At 54.8% G+C, this 15,858-nt stretch overlaps 3 protein-coding genes across 4 annotated transcripts; 2 read left to right on the top strand and 1 right to left on the bottom strand.

The window, feature by feature from the left end:
* Window positions 1-76: 76 nt before the first annotated feature.
* CAOG_00780 (hypothetical protein) lies at window positions 77-7,513 on the top strand. Its single transcript, XM_004365594.2, has 7 exons — window positions 77-200; window positions 805-868; window positions 989-1,120; window positions 1,207-1,325; window positions 1,464-1,572; window positions 1,668-6,904; window positions 7,050-7,513. Exons 1-7 carry the CDS (start codon window positions 99-101, stop codon window positions 7,431-7,433), a joined length of 6,147 nt encoding a protein of 2,048 aa, XP_004365651.2. The 5' UTR covers window positions 77-98; the 3' UTR covers window positions 7,434-7,513.
* Window positions 7,466-11,342, bottom strand: CAOG_00779. 2 transcript variants are annotated; one of them, XM_011271647.1, is made up of 7 exons: window positions 11,320-11,342; window positions 10,479-10,670; window positions 10,185-10,281; window positions 9,421-10,019; window positions 8,481-9,232; window positions 8,102-8,354; window positions 7,549-7,994 (listed from the first exon to the last, which is right to left on the bottom strand). In XM_011271647.1, the coding sequence occupies exons 2-7, from the start codon at window positions 10,507-10,509 to the stop codon at window positions 7,573-7,575; spliced, it is 2,154 nt and encodes a 717-aa protein (XP_011269949.1). In that variant the 5' UTR covers window positions 10,510-10,670; window positions 11,320-11,342; the 3' UTR covers window positions 7,549-7,572. The 2 variants fall into 2 exon arrangements, with proteins under 2 accessions (XP_004365650.2, XP_011269949.1); XM_004365593.2 differs by lacking the exon at window positions 11,320-11,342 and having other exon boundaries at window positions 7,466-7,994; window positions 10,479-10,847.
* Window positions 11,343-11,604: 262 nt separating this feature from the next.
* CAOG_00778 (ras-specific guanine nucleotide-releasing factor RalGPS1) lies at window positions 11,605-15,809 on the top strand. Its single transcript, XM_004365592.2, has 9 exons — window positions 11,605-12,769; window positions 12,925-13,194; window positions 13,296-13,430; window positions 13,510-13,599; window positions 13,684-13,776; window positions 13,873-13,996; window positions 14,093-15,024; window positions 15,149-15,544; window positions 15,655-15,809. Exons 1-9 carry the CDS (start codon window positions 11,690-11,692, stop codon window positions 15,691-15,693), a joined length of 3,159 nt encoding a protein of 1,052 aa, XP_004365649.1. The 5' UTR covers window positions 11,605-11,689; the 3' UTR covers window positions 15,694-15,809.
* The last annotated feature ends 49 nt before the right edge of the window (window positions 15,810-15,858 follow it).

Below are 15,858 nucleotides of genomic sequence, written 5' to 3'. Positions count from 1 at the left end.
TACAGTTGTTACGTTCAGGATTTCGTCCAACTTTTCAACCATCCTGATTTTGATTTTGTCAGTTTAGTTTCCATTTCTTCTTTTTGTTGCAGACTAGAATGTCTCCCCCCAAGAACGCAGTGCATGTCGTTCATGGCGAGATTGCGCTGGTGATTGCTGCCATGCGCAGGAACGCGCGCTGGTCCTCCTACAGCCTCCAAGTAACAGCCCGCAGTGCACAATGCATTCTCATCCCATTGCTACTTTTGTGTCCATCCTCGTCTGTTCCACACCCCCAGCTCACCGTGCGGCTGAATCCAATGGGCGTTTCAAGATCTCGGCTCTTTTTTTTTTTTTTTTTATTGTCGTGTTGCGCTTTTGGCCTCGCTCTGTGCGCCTCGTCCCCCCTTTGTCGCTCGGCATCCTAATAAGGGACTACGTGCATGACGAACGGGGCGCGGGTTGGGGGGGGGACGTCTCATGCGACAACCGGACCTGGGGTTTGGCTAGGAAGTGGCTGGTGCTTCCTCTCGCTTCGTTTGCTGCTCTCTTGGCACAGACGCCATTGGGTTTGCGGCTGCCGGTCGTCGCTGGACACGGCAATCTATACCTAGGATTCTGGGAGAGTGGCTGACTCCTTTGTAGTGAGCACTCATTGGGCGACGACGACATGGAAGGTTTTTTTTTTTTTTTTTGGGGGTTCCTTTAGAGTGACGACGTGGATGCTGAGTTGGTCGTCTTTCGACCCCCGCACTGCACGACCTGCTGCTGGTGCTGCTGTGTTTCTGACTGTCATGTTCTCACTATCGCTGTTTCCAACGACAGGACAAGCAAGATCCGCTTCTTATGGGCTTTGCGCAACTCCGCGAACTCTTGTCAGCAGTACACGGTCAGTTCGACCCAGCCCTTGCTGTCGCCGGAATGATCGTGCTTGGTATCGAGTCATCGCGCTTGTGTACTGACTTTGCCATGCGTTGCGGTGCGCCGGGTGCGTGCAAAACAACTCCAGATCTATCTTTGGTTGATCCGTCCGACCTCGTCAATCCCTTTCTCGAGGTGATTCGCTCGCCTGACGCGAACGGTCCCATAACTGGCGTGGCACTATCGTCCATTCACAAGTTTCTGGCGTATGGGGTGCTCGGTATGTCTCGCAGTTTCGATGCAACAAGCAACCGCAGCCAGAGACGCCCGCAGCGCGCTCACTTTTTGTCGTTTGCTTGTTTCCAGACCCAAATGCTGTCAATGCAAGCGAAGTAATATCGCGTGTCGCGAACGCAGTGACAAACTCGCGCTTTCCGGCCACGGATTCTGTTAGCGACGAAGTGGTATTGATGAAAGTCATCCAAGTGAGTGTTTTTTTTTGTGTTTTTTTTTTCCCCGACCAATGGATCCATTGCTGTCATCCGCTCTGAAGGGCTGTCTTTTGCTCGTGCCAATGCGAAACGTTGTGCTCACATTGCATCCACCGCACCCCCTTCTCGCAGGTTCTTCGCACCCTCCTCACCACTCCAGTCGGCCGCCAACTGAACGACGAGACTGTTTGTGAAATGATGCAGACTTGCTTCCGCATTTCGTTTCAAAAGAAACTTAGTGGTACGGCATGCGTCTTGCTGAATGTTGGGATTGAACGAAATCTTGACTCACCCCACCAAACTCTTTGACGCAAATTTGTCAATCAACGATGACAGAGCTTTTGCGACGCTCGTCGGAACAAACCCTCATTGAAATGGTCCAGATTCTCTTCTCGCGGCTACCAGAGCTGGATGACGGGAAGCGAACACGGCCAGTGCAGCTGAAGATGCGCCGAGGCGCCACCAACACTGCTCTCGACGCATCGACATCGGCCACTCCCATGCTCGTGTCGACAGACAACCTGATTGCGTCGACGACAGAGGCTGCATCCACGCCCGGGATTGGTGGTTTGGAGGACGACGACAGCCTGGGCCGTCGCAACACTGTTGTATCGCCTTCCAGCGGGGATGAGGATGGCAGCGGTCTCGGCGCGCGGTCTGGCTCTGGCATCATTTCCGCACCCACTGCAGCAGACCCATCCGCTCAACAACAGGCACCTCCTGTGGTGACTTCAATTCCGTATGGCGTGCCATGCATTCGCGAGTTGCTCCGCTTCCTGATCTCGCTGCTCAACTCGCCAGATCGCAATACGAGCAATAACGAGCTCATGTTGCGCATGGGCTTGTCTTTGCTGACGGTTGCGTTTGAGTCGGGAGGCCATGCTATTGCAGACTTTCCCACATTGCTCGAGCTGGTGTCAGACTCGTTGTGCCGCCATCTATTCACGCTGATCAAGACGGACATTCCCACCTTCTTTGCCCTTGAGCTGCGTCTCCTGTTTCTGATCTTTGAGGCTTTGCGTCACAAACTCAAGTTCCAGCTCGAGCACTTTTTGCGCTACTTGATGGACCGCATTGTCGATCCAAAGACCACGTCGCTCGAGTTGCAAGAGATTGCGCTCGAAACGCTTGTGCAGTTGTGTCGCATTCCGTCGCTCGTCGTCGAGCTCTACGTCAACTACGATTGCGACTTGTACGCATCGGATGTCTTTGACCAACTCACCAAGTTCCTGTCCAAGAACGCCTTCCCGTCCAGCGGTGCGCTGTACACCACACATCTTCTCTCGCTCCGCGCGCTGCTTGCCGTGGTCGATGCTATCGAGCAGCGATGTCGACTGGCCCAACGATCTCAGCTCCTCGATGGCGTCCGGAGTGTTGCTGGCGTGCCATCGGCTTCGCAGCTGGTCTTGTCCTCTCCGGTCGCCTCTCAAACGCCTTTCGATCGGCCGATCAGCACTGGCGCTGCTCGCCTGCACGCTGCCAACAGCTCATTCCATCCAACGACTGTCACAGCGCCGCACGTGCACTCGGACGCTACTTCTGAGCACGCCAGCAGTGCCACTGCTGCGCACCGTCATCACCACCAGGACGCCACAGCAGCAGGAGAAGAAGAGGAGGAGGAGGAGGAAGAGGACGAGGCACATTTGGGGCTGCCGTCACTCGCTGACTTGCAAAGCTTCAAACACCGCAAGCGCCTCTTCAACCAAGGCGCCGACCTCTTCAACGAGAAGCCCAAGCGTGGTATTGCGTTCTTGCTCGAGTCTGGCGCCCTGTCATCGCCCATCGATCACCACGAGGTCACCGACTTTTTGCGCAACCATCCCAAGCTGTCCAAGCGAATGATTGGCGAGTACATTGGCGATCGTCTCAACACTGACATTCTTAAGATCTTTACCGAAAGCTTCCACTTTGGTGGCATGGGGATTGTGGATGCACTCCGCGTGTTTCTCGAATCCTTCCGACTTCCCGGCGAGTCCCAGGTGATTGATCGCATCATGGACTCGTTTGCGCATCACTACTACTCGCTCAACAAGGCGCTGGCGGACGAGCAGTCTGAGGTTGACGCTGCTCACCAGGCGTCGCACACGTTCCAGCCAATCGGAAGCGACTCCCCGGTGGCCTCCGGCCGCCCTGCCATCACGTCGCCCTCCACTCCTGTTGCAACAGCAGGCGGGGTTGCGTCCCTCCAGCAACATTCTCAGACCGCAGATCGTCCCCACTCTGCACCTGTTCTCGACTCAAGCGCAGCGTCTAGTGCGCGCACTGGCAGTCCAGCAGTTGGTTTGGTCACCGCAGCTGTCACTTCTTCTGCCACCATGCCGTCTTCGCCTGCGACGGCGACTGCGTCCGCGTCCGCTGCTTCGGCCAACAACGGCACCGGCAAGTCTGGCTTTGTGTTGGAAGACCAAGATTCGACGTTTATTCTGGCGTTTGCCATCATGCAGCTCAACACTGACCAGCACAATCCTCGAGTCAAGAAGCCAATGACACTTCAGGACTTTGCTCGCAACCAGCGAGGACTGAACAACAAGCAAGATTTCCCAATCGAATTCTTGCAGGAGGTGTACACTGCGGTCAAGACCAACGAGATTATCATGCCCGACGAAAAGGAGGGTGAAATCAAGGAAAATTACCAGTGGAAGGTCATGCTCCGACGCAGCCGGCTGCCGTCTGGGCGCTTCCACTCGATTCACACGGCGCTGTACGATCACGACGTGTTCTTGCTGATCTGGGGCCCTGCCATCGCCGCCATCTCGTATGTCTTTGACCAGGCTCTTGACCGCGATATTGCTCAAAAGGCCCTCAACGGCCTTCGCAACTGTGCCGCCATCTCTGGCTTTTACGGCTTGTGCGATGTGTTTGACAACATTATCATTTCTCTGTGCAAGTTTACCTCGTTGTTGTCCAGCCACGATGCACCTGGCCTGACTTCGGTGGACTCGACGGCTGATTCCGCGCTGCTCATCACACCCGTCGGGATGGGCTCGGACGGTCCCAACCCTGTCGGAGCTGGCGCTGCAGCTACTTTGAACAGCGCACTCTATGCATCCTCGTCGACTGGCACCTCCACCAGCAATTCGAGTACCGTGGCATTGTCCCCCACGAGTAGCTCGGCTACCGAGGCGGGACATCACCAAATTGCCGTCGCCAGCAACCGAGGCATGCTCGCTGCTGCTGGTTTGGGTCTTGCCAGTGGAATTGTGATTACTGGCTCGACAGCTGGGGCTTTGAATGCTGGCGCGGGTGCTCTCGGGTCCACTGCAACATCCACTGCTTCGATGGGTCCGATTTCAGACGGAGCAGCTTCTGGTACCGCGGCCAACACGCGTGCGGGTAGCGTTTCGGCAGGCTCGTCCGCCAGTTCCATCCAACAGCACTATGCCGGAGTTGCTGTCGCGTTTGGACGCAACTTTAAGGCCCAGCTTGCCGCGTCGACCGTGTTTGCACTCACACACCAGTACGGCGACATTTTGCGCGAGGGCTGGCGCAACGTCGTTGATTGCATCATTCAGCTGTATTTGGCTCGACTGCTTCCTCCCGCCATGATGGAAGCCGAGGACTTTTTGGATCCTTTGGGCCGCGTGTCACTTCCCGGTCGCAAACAAAAGCACGAGAACGAGACCAAGCCCTCGGTGCGCTCTGACTCGTCGCTCTGGTCGACCATGTCCTACTACTTGTTGCTCTCTTCGGCTGAGCCGGCCGTGGAGCAACCTACCGAAGAGGACATTCAGCTGCAGCAGGTGGCGGAGACGTGCGTGCGCTCGTGTTACATCCAGGATCTCTTTACCGAGTCCAAATTCTTGTCCGTCGAAGCGCTCCAGGAGCTCATCAAGGCACTGCTGTTTGTCTCCCAAGGCCCGCTTGCGCGACGCCTCTATCAGCAGCAACTGGCCGTCTCTGTGCCCGTCATTGACTATTCCGAGGATACGGCTGTCTTTTCGCTCGAGCTGCTCATTGAGGTCTCATTGCGCAACAAGGATCGCATCGCCCTTCTGTGGGAACCCGTCTTCAAGCACCTCGTGGAAACGATGTGGCAGTTTATTCCTTCCCTCGCCGCTACCTTGTCCGTGTTCTCTCGCGGCTCGGCTGCCCAATCTGCCGCCGCCGCCGCCGCCGCTGCAGCAGCTGCCGCGAGCACTCTCCTACCCGGTGCCTTGGCCAGCGCCGTGACCCCGCCTCAACCGCTCGGACTGGCTGCCATTCTGCCGTCCGGCGTGGCTGATTCTACCGCAACATCCTCCACCACCCAGGCCGCCGCCAGCAGCGTGTCGTCCACCCTGACTACGCAACCCGCGCCTGCCACCTTGTCCTTCTCGTTGCTGCCCTCTCTTGCGGCGCCGCTTCCACCCGGAGTTGCGTCGCTCGTTGGAACGGTGCCCAAGTACTCGCTTCATCTCGAGCGCTGTGTGGTGGACTTGCTGCGCCTTGCGTCACGTCTGATGATGAAGGAGGACATGACGGACTCGCTGATGCGTTCACTCGAAGCCCTGCTCTATTTGTTGCATGCAACAGACGGCGCAGGCACGATGGCCGATCGTGGCTCTCCGGCCATGGCGGCCTCGATCAGCCACTTGCACTCGTCGACGGGTCCGCAGGTGCTCCGCGAACTCATGTCTGGCTTGCACCAGCTCGTCAAGGCCAACGCGTCGTACATCAAAAAGGAGCAGCATTGGGCCACCGTCTTCAAGCTCTTGCAGTTTGCCCGCGCCGATGGCAATGCTCGCGGCATCGCCTCGGAAACGATGGCGTTCTTGATTCGCGACACCAAGTGCGTCTCGATCACCACGTTTGCGGCATGTCTGTCCGTCCTGGCATCCTTTGCCGAGGCTGATGCTCGCGAGTATCTGGCTGCATTGCAGCAGAATCCGCAGCACGCTCACCATCCCGCACCGACGCTGCCGCAACACTCGACCTCGCAGCTTCCGCACGACGCGCCATCGCAGCCCTCCGTGCCCCAGCCGCAAAATAACCCGCCATCGCAGCAGCAGCAGTTCTTGCAACAACCCTCATCGCCCGCAGCACTTTATCTCGGCCTCGTCATCTTCCTGCACCCTCGAGTCACTTCGATTGCCTCTGAAGCCAAGTCTCTGACCAGCGACGAGAGCAAAGCCAAGGCGGGCCAGGGCGCAGACGATGCAGGCAAAGCAAGACTGGACGACGTCAAGTCGAAGGCGTTGGGCGTCAACTTTTTGTGGGACAACTTTTTCCATCCGTTGGCTCGCTTGTACAGCTCGCTGTGCTCCGACCCGCGGCGTGACGTGCGTCAGCATGCCATGAACTACTTGCTGCGCACCTTGCTCATGCCCGAGCTGCAGGAGCTCGGGCCGGCCGACTGGGAGCGGTGCATGTATTCCATCCTCTTCCCAATGCTCATGTCTCTTCTGAACACGCATTCCGCCATGTTTGATCCCGCGGGCTTTGAAGAGACTCGCATGCGCGGTGCTGCGCTTCTCTGCAAGCTATTCCTGCTTCACCTGAACTCGCTGCTGACACTCGACACGTTCAATCTCCTGTGGCTGAAGATTATCGACCTCATGCACCGGTACATGAGCATCGAGAACAGCGATCTTTTGGTAAGCATGAAGGTTGGAGTGTGTGTGTGTGTGTGTGTGTGCTGCTTTTTTGATTTGCCATTTGAGGTTTTTCTTTTGAACTTTGCGTGCGCTTCTTCGTCTTGCTCATCTTTGCGGTTTGTTTGTTCGGACTCCTACCCGATAGGCCGAGGCGATTCCCGAATCTCTCAAAAACATGCTTCTTGTCATGTCCACAAGCGACATTCTCGTGGATCCTCAAGCAAAACCGTCTGGGCGACCTGGCACCACGGTTCCTCCACGCACCGATCTCTGGGATGTCACCTGGCATGCAATTGGTCGCTTCCTTCCTGGGCTTAAAGGCGAAGTTTTCCCTGCCTACCAGCTGCAGCAACCACAACAACAACCACCACCACCATCACAACAACAACAACAGCAGCCACAACATTCACAGCAACCGCAATCACAGCAGCAACAGCAGCGGCTCCAACAACCACCGGCACAGCAGCCCACAACCGCCGTTTCGGAGGCAGCTGAACCATCGTCATCACAAAATGTCGTGCATGTTTGAAAACTCATCGCTGCTTGAACTTTTTGAACAGCTTCAATTATTATTTTTTTATTTGCACCTTGTTCAAGTTGAGTGCACAAGTGACCAAACCCCCCTATCAATGTCAAAAGTAGGGAGGCTGGGGAGTTAGGGTTTAGAATTAAGGGGATGATTGCTCGGCGGGTGGTGGTGGCAACAAGACACGCGGCGGTGGCTTTGGAAGTGGCAGCGTTTTGCACGAAATGCGAGAACCAAAGCGGCCTTCCAGGTTTGCTTGAGGCAGCACCACGATGGGTCGCAGGTAAACAGAATACTCGGTGCCAGGGGTGAGTGTGGCTATCACCATCTCATTGCCGTGCGTTTGGTAAATTGCTGGACTGCCTTCAACAAAGACCTGACTGTCAATACGGACGGGCGAGCGAGGTGCCTGCTTGGACGACGGGTTTGCGTTGCGTTGGGTTTGTTCATGGTAATCGATCAGCATCTGTGAGTTCCAAGGACTGTCCCATTCGACCGTGATGGATGTTGTGGTCGCTTTGGTGCAGCGTCCATTTTCCATCTGCGTGGAGAAGAACTGGTAGCCTGTGACACATAACGAGAAACGCATCTGTGAGGCGGATGGTTTTCGCGAGCAGAGCACTGGCAAAGCAACCGCGACAATTACAACAGGCTCTGGGCGACTACTTTACCATTGACTAGAACACCGGTCTCGCGAGTGTGCAGCTCGTGCAAGGCGTCTCGAATGAGCGCCGTCACCTCACCAATGTGGACGCGAGTGTCTTGATAAATGTGGAAGAGCCAGCTGGGGTCAGTGCAGCACAAATGTGCCGGAACGGTTGTTTGGGCTTGGAGATGGGCCTGCATCTCTGTATCCAAATGGAGAATGCCTCCCAGTGCTGTTGAATACTCTGGGTGGGCGATCGTGCCATCTTTGTGTTTGTTCTGAGCAATTTCAAGCAAAGGGAAGCAAGGGGGGGGGGGAAAACCGTGCAAACAAGTTCAGCGACGTTTCCCCAGCAAAAGCTCCTTCCCCGCCGCACAAAGTGTTACTGCTGCTCATATACTCACCTCCCATGCGCGATATACCATGTGCATGTCGGGGAAGGAAACCAAGGTCTTGTACGGAGTGTAATTTTCGGACGGCACGGCGTACGGAAAGAGTTCAATCAGAATGGATTGCACAGGCATGAAGGCAGCCATGATGAGCATAGAGCCATGCAGCCCAATGGCAATCTTGGCACGCTTGAGCAGCATGACCTGCTGCGCAAAGTTGTGCGTTTCCATGCCCATGGCAATCACGGGCATCTTGAACTCGCGCTGGAGCGCGTCGATGAATTCTTGTTGATTGATGAGGATGCGGTTGCGCTGTCGAGTGAACAGCACGATAATATCGCTGGGCAATGGAACGTGCTGCGTCTCGCTAAAGGTGACGGCAGCAGGAGGAACGTTCGCATCAGGGTTTGCTCGGCGATCTTCTTCGTCCAGACTCCGGCCATTTTTGAGGATGATGGGGCCCTTATCGTCGTTGTGCCTGTTTGCGCCGTTTGCAGGCGATCGCACCGGCGTTCGGGCCGGACGAGCAACTTGCCGAGCACGAGGTGTGGGGCGCGGAGTGGAGAACAGCGTCACTGGTCGATGATTCTGGGACGCACCATTCTCAGCCGCAGACGCCGCAAGCGCATTTCCCACAATGCTCTCTTCATTCAGCGCATACTCGGGATGGATGGCGCGGAGCCGGCTCCGCATAAATTCGGTGAATTGCCGAACGTGCCATCCGGAAACTTGTTTTCCAGGAATCGGGCCTTGTGGCACATCATAGCCTGTGAGGGGAGGGGGAACACAGCAACGCAAAAACAGCAAAAGCAGCAAAAAAAAAAAAAAAAAAAAAACAAAAAAAAAAAAAACAAAAAAAAAAAAAAACAAACGAGTGAGCGAAGGTGAATGATGCAACACTGCAAGAGTCAGTAGAGACATCAAAACAAAACACCCTGAAAAGAAAAACTCATACCATACTGGTACCAGGTGGTCATCTTGTTCACTCCAACAACCGCATCTTGGAAACACACGTACGAGGCCAGCCCCATAAGTTGCTCTTTGACGATCGGTGGATGACGAGAGAACGCGCGGAAGAGGTCATAGTGCGGACCTGGAGAATAATCATCCATGAATGCAATGCGACTGTCCAGATTGATGTGCGTGGACGTGTCTGCAGGCAGGCCTTCGCTGGTTTGGTGATTGCCGCGAGCTTGCTCGGTCATGCCTCCCCCGGCATTGGCCGGATAGGAGAATTGTCTCATCGTGTAGTATAAAGGCATCAAGTCGTCGTGAAGAACGTGCATAATGTTGTCACCATGAAAGCGCTTTTGAATAAACGAGAGTCCTTCCACCACGAGCGTGTCGGCTTGGATGGATGGATCCGAGAAGAACGACGAAGTTACATCGGCCATGTCCATGTACATGATGTTCAGGTCTTGGACGGAGGACAGTTCGAGAAAGGCCGGGCGGTTTCGACTCGCAGGAATTCCCACCATCGTGCTCGACTTTCCATGCGTGAAAATATACGAGCTAGTGTTCATCGAGTAGCACAGGTTGTTAAAGTGGCAGATGCTGTTGCCAAGAAGCGAGTAAACACAGACCAAAGAGAGAGAAGACAAAACGCAGAGACCGTGTCGTCAGAAATACAGTAAATTTGAATGCATGGGGGATCCGTTCCAAGCACGAGTGAGGTATAGCAATGAGGTATTTCCGCCGAGAAATCATGCACCAACGTACCGTGTAGTCAGCGTGTCGCCGGTGCACCAGACCGAGGACCCCTCTTGAGCGATTGTTTTCATCATGGCCGCCTGCATTTTGACGTAGACGGCTTGTGCTGCAGTATCATCAGGGCCAATGTGAGATTGTGTTTTTGCGACGCAGTATTCTCAGTGCCATGTCGTCAAGATGCAGATTGACGCATTGGCGAGAACGGGACAAATCTCAACTTTTGGCCAGTCTGCCGACCCGTAAAAAAAGACCCCAGAACCATCCTACACAACCAAGGCAATTTGCTTCAACGCATTGTCGTACCCGAGTCGGCCCTGCTTTCAGCGGCAGGCATTATCGGCGTTGGCTTTGCCTGTGATGCGGCATCCGATGCAGCCGTTCCACGCGGACCACTCGCCTGACTCGGTGCTCGAAGGCGACTCTGGAGCTCGGCATTCTGCTCTTGGAGGATGCCGACCGCATGGAAGTGGTACGCCGCCGCGACCACCAGCAGCGCTGTGTTCAAGACCAGGTGGAAGCAGATGATGAGTTGGGAAGCAACTCAACAGTCAAACTCATCATGAAAAAAAAAGGCATCAAGCGTTAGTTTCTTCCCCTCCGCCCCCGCGCGCTTGGGCCCATCGTGAAGAGCCAGAGTGCTAGCGTGCATTGAAGGAGGCGTGAGCAGCAGAAGGGGCGGGAAAAAATATAAACGGAGGCGGTGCTTGTTTTTTTGCTGCCGATATTCGCGATAATCCAACGATCGAACGCAGAGCCAGTCCCTCCACCACCACCAGCGTGGCGAACGCGCATGAAAAGATGGATGGCGCGTGGCTTGGCGAGGGGACTGGCGCGACAGCATGCGGGGAGGGCTGGCGAGTGGGCGTGAAATGGTGCTTTTTTTTTTGACAGTGATTGCTTTGACAAGTTGGACGAGCGCTCGATTCGTGTTCCATCAACAGCGCCTGGATCGCTCAATGCACTGCTGTGGATTGCTGTCTGGAGTGCACTCCACGCCCTTCGCCCCGGCCCTTCTCCTCCACCTGATCTTGGAGAAGCAACAAGATTCGCTTGCGGTTGCTGTGGTTTTTGTTTTTTCGTGTTTTTGTGATGTTGCCATGAAATGCTGTCTGTGTGGAGCGGTGTTTTGTTGTTGGGTTTTTACCGAGAACAACAGCACCCTGCCGCATGAGTACGACGTGGCCAAAGACGAGTTGGGGGGGGGGGAAAGGACCGAACAAACGATAGATCTGATACAATAGAAAAAGAAAAAGAAAAGAAAAAGAAGTGTGCCACGCCAGTTATCAAAAAAGGTGGACTGTGCCACATGCGCGCTTTTCTTTGTCTTGTTAGCTCAGATGACGTTGGATTGCAGCACAAGTTATTTGCAATGATTTGGTGCTTTACTACTGCTGCGTATGCTGAATCTCAGTTTCCAGTTCACCTTTTTCACTTTCGGACGCGCTTTCAAGGTTTTCTTCATTCAGCTTTCATTACTTTGGGCGGAGGGAGCTCTTTTTTTTTTTTTTGCGGGGATGCGCCGACCTGGCAAGAAGAAATCGCCATCGAGCTCAGGCGTTGGCGACGTGCTGCGCTCGGACGACGAGCAAGAGGCGGACGAGGCATTGAATGCGGGGGACGACAACGCTGCGGAGGATTTCAGACTGAAGCACAACACTCAGCAGCAGCAGCACCACGGCAGCAGCAGCAGCAGCAGCAGCGATCCTCATCATCCTAATCACCTGCAATATCATCCACAATATCAACAACAACAGCAGCAGCAGGGTGAGCATCAGCATCATCAGCATCTGCATCACCCACATTCGCGCTCCGACCCGGCGAATCCCGTCATTGAGGACACTGTGCGAGTCGGCTCTGGCGTTCCATTGTCCCAGTGGTCTGCCCTTCGACACCAGCAGCAGCAACAGCAGCACGCACTTCATCACGGGCTGCAGAGTGAGCAGCAGCAGCAGGGGCAGCAGCAGCACCACGGCTCAATCTTCAGCCTGCTCAAGAGCGCAGGTCGCGCGAGTTCACAGAAACCCGCCTCGTTCTCTTCCGCTTCCGCTGCCTCAGCTCATCCCGTGCAGCTCGTCACTGCACATCGCAGCGCGCTGAGTGAGACAGGCGTACGGGCTGGATCCGGAGGAGCAGGAGGAGGGCCGCTCCAGGACGACGACTTTGACTCTGATGACGAGAGTTCCTCTTCCGACACCGATGCGCACACTGACTTGGGTCGCTCTCATCGACCAGCGCCGCTCGAGTCGCAAGCCCAACCTCCATCTCAATTGGATGCTGCCGTTGCTGCTGCTGCTGCTGCTGCTGCTGCTGCTACGACAACGGCGACGGCGACTACCGCAGTGGGCTCTGCGAGCTCAATCTCCGACAATGGCGGGTTTAGCTTCCCGGGTGCGTCCGCCGCGCGTCGGGCGGCCTGGGCGCGCAGGGGCAAGCAGTCGACCACGCTGCCAGCCAAGACAGACAGGAATGCGCTTGCTGCCGCGTTCGCTCCGTCCAATTTTTTCACGCTGCCCAGCCAGCAGCAGCACCATCACGGCGGCAGTGCAAGCTCAATGTCGACTCCAACGTCTCCAGGTCATGCGTCTGGAGTACCTGTGAGTATTTTCAATGCGCTGAGCGTGCTTGTTGTGAGGGAGTTGGGAGGTTGGGAGGTTGGATGTGATCTCAGCGTTCGGAAAAGCCAGCGCTGATCTGTTCGAGCTCTGGTTGTGCTCTTTTGAATCCGGTGTTTTTTGTGCTTTGTTGGCAGAGTACCGACGAAGATGTCGCATATAGCTCGATGAGGCGGAAGGGCTCCTCGAGTTTCAAGCGCTTCTTTGGAAGTGTTGGCAGCGAAACGGGACCTGTTTCGCTTCCCGGAAGTGCAAGCTTGCAAAGGCCCCATCCGTATGACCTGGAGCCCGCCTCATCACGATCAAGTTCAAGTTTTGATCGTCAGGACTCTTCTTCGTCGACAGGGTCGGGCCACCAGCTGCCATTCCGCGCCGTGGTCGAGGACTTTGGAATTGCGGAATTGGCGGTATGTCTGTTTGCTGCGTTTCAGACTGTGGAAGATTGCGGTTTGTGGGCTGTGGCTCATTTTTGGTCCTTCTGATACCCTCTCTCCCCTTCTCCTCATAGAAACAATGGACAATCATTGACATGGGGCTGTTTTGCAAAATTGGGCACGAGGAATTGTTGAGTTGCGCCTGGACGAAGAAAACTAAGCTGACTCTGACGCCAAATATTGTCGCGTTCACGCAGCGCTTCAACAATGTCAGTGCTGTGCCTTCTGCGCGACCTTTGCGACTGCCTGCGCGCTGACCTCATCAACTGCTCCCTTTTCTTTTGTCAGGTTATTTATTGGATGTCACAAGCCGTACTCACACCATCTCATGAGAAGGACCGAGCCGAGCTTGTGTCTTTGTTCATCAAGCTTGCCAAGGTAAAGGAAGGGGGGGGGAATCACAGCAGGCTTGCTCAACCAGCTTGTCTCTCATCGTGTTCCGGATTCACATTTGCTTGGCAGCATCTTCTCAAGCTCAACAATATTAATGGAGTCCAAGCTGTAGTGTCAATGCTTCAATCGACGCCCATCTTTCGACTCTCCAAGACCTGGGCGGTGCGTCTGATCTTTGAAAGCCGAATGCTTCTGTCAACGCATTTTCAACTCATTCACTCACATTCTGCATCCCGGGTATTGATTGGACGATTGCAGCTTGTGAGCAAAAAGCGACGAGCGCGTTTCGAAAAGCTCGCAGACCTGATGGCCGAGGATTCCAATCGCGTCAAACTGCGCGAGTACACGGCAAATCTCCATCTGCCCTGTATTCCCTATCTCGGTAAGGCGTTCGAACAAACCAATTGCAAAGCCGCTCTATTTCAGTCCAAACCAAAAACAATCCTGACATCAACTTTTTTTTGAAACAATGACACAGGCCTGTTTTTGAACGACATTACTTACGTGGACAGCGCCTTTCCTGACCCAGCCTCGCCCGAGCGAATGAGCAAAATGATGGATATTATCGACCAGGTTACAAAGTACCAAATGTCAAACTACGGCCACATCCCGATAGTCATTCCTGTCCGCGAGTACTTGCTCTCCATTCAGTATCTGGACGAGTTGCGCACCTTCATTGAGGACGACAACTACAAGCTGTCGCTCGAGCGTGAACCGAAAGCATCCTTGGCACCCACACCCGTGCCGCCAGGGCACGACACGCTGTCTCCCTCGTTCCCGCCTGGTCTCTCGCTCAGCAGGAGTACTGGGCATCTGCCGGTGCATACGCCTCCTTCCTCTGGCACGCACACCCCGCTATCGCAGCGGCTGTCGGGCGGAAGTTTGCGGCGAAAGCCGCGCACGCTGGTCTCGCAAGATTCACTGCCAGCGCGCTTGTCTGACGCTGAGGCCTTCGAGTCGACGAGTCTTGATTCGAAGGGCAGCCAGTCGTTGAGAAACAGTTCCAACCGCACACCAAATCTGCTGGATGACAGTTTCGACGCCACCGCGGCCGATGCCGTCTCGTACTCGACCGGCGGAAGCAGCAGCGATATTACGGGTGATGCGTCGAGCGCCGTGTCGCATTCGTCGCTGCCTCACATGCCTGACGGTCCGCACGGCGCTGCCGGCACTCTGCCTCATTCCACTGTCTCTAGCACGACGCTTAGCTCTCATGGCGACAGCCACCAGCACGGATCCACGAGCGACAACTCAACGGTGTTTGAAGGCGCGCTGAAAGTCAAGCACTGCTACTATCGTGGCAAGAAAGCTAAGGCGCGGAGCTGGAAGCGTGTTTGGGCTGTGTTGCATCGTTCAGGCCACCTGCACCTCTTTGCAGAGAAGCGTCCGTCACGAAATGATCGGAGTGGGGTAAGTTGCCAGACCGCCCATTTCGTTCAAACCAACAGACTTGAAGTTTTTTTTTGTTTTTTTTTGTCCACTGACTTGTTTCTCTTTTGCGATGATGCCTGACCGTTCTTCACGCGACTTTTAGTTCAAACCAGAGGTAGACGAAGTCCTAATACTGTCATCGGACTCGCAAGTTGTGGTGGATTCCACCTACACGAAACGACCGCACGTGCTGCAATTGCTAGTCCGTGAACTCGACAAGCCCGAAGATGGAGCGATGCATCTTCATCATCATCATTTTCATCATGATGATCATGATCATCATCAGCAACAGCAGCACCATCAATCGCATCACGAAATGTTTGGGCTGCACTTGCATTTCCACGGATCTCCTGCTCCAAGTCACGCTGAAAGTGGCAGCAGAACGGATCTCCATTCAGAGTACAAAGTCCAGACACAGTCATCAGATGATATGCAACTCTGGTTGTTCTATCTCCTTCAAGTTCACAATGACTTGCAGGCGCGAACCCATATCGACAAGGTAAAGGGCGGTTGACTGCCAGTGTTGGAAAAGATGGCTGTTTGACTTACAAGTTTGCCGTTCTGCTTCGATTCGATCGACCTGCGTTTTCACGTCCATCTCACAAACAGTCTCGGTACACAAATTTAATGTCCTTCACAGACAGCTAAGTCGAGGAGGCGGTGTCACCCTGATCAGAACACAGATGCCCTTGTCTTCCCTCTTGTGTTGCAGCCTTGGTTGGCTTGAGTGTATACAATATTTATGCTGGTACACATGCACACCCGCGTTGTTTTTTCTTGTATAAGCCATTGTCTCTAGTTTTGAGAGTGAAG

Source organism: Capsaspora owczarzaki, assembly GCF_000151315.2.
Source record: "Capsaspora owczarzaki ATCC 30864 unplaced genomic scaffold supercont2.1, whole genome shotgun sequence".
In the NCBI taxonomy this organism is placed as follows: Eukaryota; class Filasterea; order Ministeriida; family Capsasporidae; genus Capsaspora; species Capsaspora owczarzaki.
Note: the sequence above shows the minus strand (reverse complement) of the source record. Positions and strands in the feature narration are given on the sequence as shown.

Coding starts and splice junctions, on each gene's coding strand:
- CAOG_00780 (XM_004365594.2), top strand. CDS start 99: ATGTCTCCCCCCAAGAACGCAGTGCATGTCGTTCATGGCGAGATTGCG. Junction 201..804: donor GGTCCTCCTACAGCCTCCAA/GTAACAGCCCGC, acceptor TTCCAACGACAG/GACAAGCAAGATCCGCTTCT. Junction 1,121..1,206: donor TCTGGCGTATGGGGTGCTCG/GTATGTCTCGCA, acceptor GCTTGTTTCCAG/ACCCAAATGCTGTCAATGCA.
- CAOG_00779 (XM_011271647.1), bottom strand. CDS start 10,509: ATGCCTGCCGCTGAAAGCAGGGCCGACTCGG. Junction 10,282..10,478: donor TGAAAGCAGGGCCGACTCGG/GTACGACAATGC, acceptor ATGATACTGCAG/CACAAGCCGTCTACGTCAAA. Junction 8,355..8,480: donor TGGTATATCGCGCATGGGAG/GTGAGTATATGA, acceptor GAAATTGCTCAG/AACAAACACAAAGATGGCAC.
- CAOG_00778 (XM_004365592.2), top strand. CDS start 11,690: ATGCGCCGACCTGGCAAGAAGAAATCGCCATCGAGCTCAGGCGTTGGC. Junction 13,600..13,683: donor TGTTCATCAAGCTTGCCAAG/GTAAAGGAAGGG, acceptor TTTGCTTGGCAG/CATCTTCTCAAGCTCAACAA. Junction 15,545..15,654: donor CGCGAACCCATATCGACAAG/GTAAAGGGCGGT, acceptor TCTCACAAACAG/TCTCGGTACACAAATTTAAT.